Source organism: Nicotiana sylvestris, chromosome 1, assembly GCF_000393655.2.
Source record: "Nicotiana sylvestris chromosome 1, ASM39365v2, whole genome shotgun sequence".
Lineage (NCBI taxonomy): Eukaryota > Viridiplantae > Streptophyta > Magnoliopsida > Solanales > Solanaceae > Nicotiana > Nicotiana sylvestris.
This window is the reverse complement of record NC_091057.1, coordinates 146,627,734-146,631,640: the sequence shown is the minus strand read 5'-3', so window position 1 is coordinate 146,631,640 and position 3,907 is coordinate 146,627,734. Positions and strand designations below refer to the sequence as shown.

At 36.5% G+C, this 3,907-nt stretch overlaps 1 protein-coding gene across 1 annotated transcript; it reads left to right on the top strand.

Annotated features, from left to right (window-relative positions):
* The first annotated feature begins 1,354 nt into the window (after positions 1-1,354).
* Positions 1,355-3,907, top strand: LOC138887179 (pentatricopeptide repeat-containing protein At3g62470, mitochondrial-like). The gene has a single exon (XM_070168900.1). The coding sequence runs from the start codon at positions 1,531-1,533 to the stop codon at positions 3,613-3,615; it is 2,085 nt and encodes a 694-aa protein (XP_070025001.1). The 5' UTR covers positions 1,355-1,530; the 3' UTR covers positions 3,616-3,907.

The window sequence follows — 3,907 nt, the reverse complement described above, 5'->3', positions numbered from 1 at the left end:
GTTTGACTGTGTTGTGTTACTGGTTCCTTGCCCCATCTTTTGAGTGACTGCTACTCTTATATATTTGCCAAAAGATGGGTGGACAGTTTGTGCTCAAGGGCACTCGGTAAGTGAATTGCTGTTTCTAGTCTCTCTTTTGTTCAAAGAAAAAACTGTTAGTTTGTATTAAACAGATGCATGCAATGTTTGTATTAAATGGATGAATGCATGACATATGTTTTCAAATATAGTTTTATCACTTCATCATATTCATGGTTAAGTAATACTCCAGTATTTATTTTGATTTTATCACTTAATAAGAAGCAGCCCGGTGCACTAAACTCTTGCTATGTGAAAAAACTATTGTATGCAGCTTTACCCTGCTACGAGGTTGTTACCACTTAATCATTACAAAGAATAACACTGTTGTTTGGTTTGCAGTAACAATAAGCAAACAGTTACTTTATTCTATTATACTTGTCAAAAGAAATATTTTTGCCTATTTGGTATTAAAATGAAAAATAGGCAAGTGAAAATCATCATTTCAATCATGAAGACCGTTGCACTTGATGTTTTGTAGGACAAATTGCTCTGATGAAATGATTCTTGTTTTGACATGCTGTTATCATTTACTCCATTAAAATATAGTAAGAGCAAGCTTTTAATCTCAGAAAGTATACTTGTATCTTGGATATAAAGTAAAAGAGTATTGTGAAGAAGCAACAAGAATTTGGTGGTGGGAGCTACAATCCAATTAGCTTTTCAGCAAAAGCTATGGAATGAAGGTGCGACATAATTAGTGATAAGTTGATTTTACTAGCTTTAACACTTGAATGTATTATTGTTGTAAGATAAGCTCTTAACCACTTTTTCTTTTTCTTTTTGGATTATATGCCTAATAAGTTTGAAACTAGTGTTTGTACTTATATCCTGTTTGGCCAAAAATATCTTTTTTGTTTATTTGCTCAAAATGCTTCCTCCCCCAAAGTTAAAGTATTTGATCAAGTTAAAAAAAAATATTTTTGAGTAGACACAAAAGTAGTTTTTGAGAATCATAAAAAAACTGCTTTCAAAAAATACTTTTGAGAGAATTTTAAAAGCACTTTTTAAAAGTTTGGATAAACACTAATTGCTACTCGAAAATATTTTCAAATTAATTAACCAAACACAAATAATTTCACGCATTTCTTTTTTAGCAAAATACTTTTCAATATAAGCTTATTTTAGAATTTTGGCAGACATGCTATTAGAAAAATCAGTCATTTTATCTGCTTAAACTAAGTTAATCTATTTCTACAAAATTTGTTCAATTTGACTGGTTTCAAAATATGTATTCCTCTAATTTTGCTTAAAGAATATGTAATTAATGTCCAAATTAATTTGGTAGAATAAGACAATGTACAAATTACATTGCACGAGCTACAACTCTCACAAAGCATAACCGGCCCTTCCCCCAGTACCGTAGAAGCCAAATTCGCCGCTGCGATCTGCAAAACCAGCGCATAAATCTCATCTGAGTGGCAAAGCTTTTCCACTTTCAATGGACTCCCAATGGCTATTTCTATGAGAAATCTTGAAAAAGCTGCAATCTTTAAACCTTCTCCACACTTAATTCAACAGCTCAACTTCAATGGCGAACTCCTCAACATCGCCGCCACCCAGTTGGATGATGAACAAGCCACAAGGCTACGAGGAAAATTTGGAGAACAACAGCAAGTGTTCCTTCTTGTTGGTAGCTCTCTGCCCTTGTCTCGTTTGTTTCATTATCATACTAATTGCAGTATTCATCTTTCTCATTGTCAAGTTTCATCTTTTTTGCCACACCCCACTTCACTCGCTACTTTTCAAGAAAAGTTGTCATTGACTAATCCCAGAAAAATTTGGCCTCTTTTGCCAAAAGGGTGTTCTTTTATTACCAATATTCATCCAAATGTTCTGAGTTCAAAGTTGGATTTTAGGCAATTCAGTACATCTATTTTGCCACGCCCCACTTCCCTCTCTACTTTTGGACAAAAGTTGTCATTTAGTAATCCCAGAAAGATTTGGCCTTTTTGGTTAAAAGGGTGTTTTTATTTTAATGGTGTTCATCCAAATGTGAGATTTTTGAGGTTGAGTTGTAGGGAATTTTGTACTTATGTAGATAATGATGGTGAATTAGAAAGTGATAATGATGTTGAGAGTGAGAGTGAGAGTGATGAGATGGTGGGGTCGAAGGCAGATCCTAAAGAGGTGGATAGGGTGTGTAAGGTTATCGATGAGTTGTTTTCGTTAGATCGAAACATGGAGGCTGTTTTAGATGAATGTGGAATCAATTTGAGCCATGATTTGGTAGTGGATGTGTTGGAGAGGTTCAAGCATGCTAGAAAACCAGCATTCAGATTCTTTTGTTGGGCGGCCCAGAGGCCAGGTTATGCTCACAATTCAAGAACGTATAATGCAATGATGGCAATACTTGGAAAGACGAGGCAGTTTGAGACCATGGTCTCGGTTCTTGAAGAAATGGGTGAGAAAGGTTTGCTTACAATGGAGACCTTTTTGATATCCATGAAAGCATTTGCTGCAGCAAAAGAGCGGAAGAAAGCTATTGGGATTTTTGAGTTGATGAAGAAGTACAAGTTTAAAGTTGGGGTGGAGACTATCAATTGTTTGCTTGATGCCCTGGGAAGGGCAAAGCTTGGGAAAGAAGCACAGTTATTGTTTGAGAAATTGGAGCATAGATTTACACCAAATATACAAACATATACAGTTTTGCTCAATGGTTGGTGTAGGGTAAAGAATCTGATGGATGCTGGTAAAGTATGGAATGAGATGATTGATAAGGGATTTAAGCCTGATATTGTAGCCCATAACACAATGCTGGAGGGGCTGTTTAAGTGTAAAAAAAGGTCTGATGCGATCAAGCTGTTTGAGGTTATGAAAGCCAAGGGTCCATCACCTAATGCAAGAAGTTATACTATCTTGATCAGAGATTTGTGTAAGCAAGGGAAGATGGATGAAGCCATTGACTACTTTGAGGAAATGCTTAGTTCCGGAAGTGAGGCGGATGCTGCAATTTTTACCTGTTTGGTAACAGGCTTTGGAAATCAAAGGAAGATGGATAAAGTCTTTGCATTGCTGAAGGAGATGAAGGAAAAAGGATGCCCACCTGATGCACGACTGTATAATGCACTGATCAAATTAATAATAAATCGACGAATGCCAGATGATGCAGTTATTTTATATAAAAAGATGATCAGGAATGGAATACAACCAACTATTCACAGCTACAATATGTTGATGAAATCATTCTTCATGACAAAGAACTATGAGATGGGTCATGCAACTTGGGAGGAGATGAATCTGAGGGGTTGCTGTCCTGATGAAAATTCTTACACTGTTTTCATTGGAGGGCTTATAGGGCAAGGGCGATCTATGGAGGCTTGTAAATACTTGGAGGAAATGATAGACAAAGGCATGCAAGCACCTCAACTTGACTACAACAAATTCGCGGCTGATTTTTCTCGGGCTGGTAGGCCTGATATACTGGATGAGTTGGCTAAGAGGATGAAGTTCTCTGGGAAGTTTGAGGTCTCAAGTCTCTTTGCGAGGTGGGCTGAGATGATGAAGAGTAGAGTAAAGCGCAGGGATCCCAGCTGATAGTCAGTGCGCATACATTATCTATTTCATGTTCTCTATAATGCAGATAAGAGGATCACTAACCAACCAGTAGCACCTTTAACTATCAATGACAAAGGAATGTTATGTAAGGTCTGAATCATGAAAACTCATTCTTATTCCAGCTGTAAATCCCTTGTATTTCTTTTTGTATTTTTAGTATCATTAGGCTTCTTGGTAATTTAAGCATCTTTTCGCTCCTCTTATGTATTCTTTCCTCTCATTGGTGATTTTCATTCTCCTTTATAAGAACTGCATACAATTTTGATGCGCA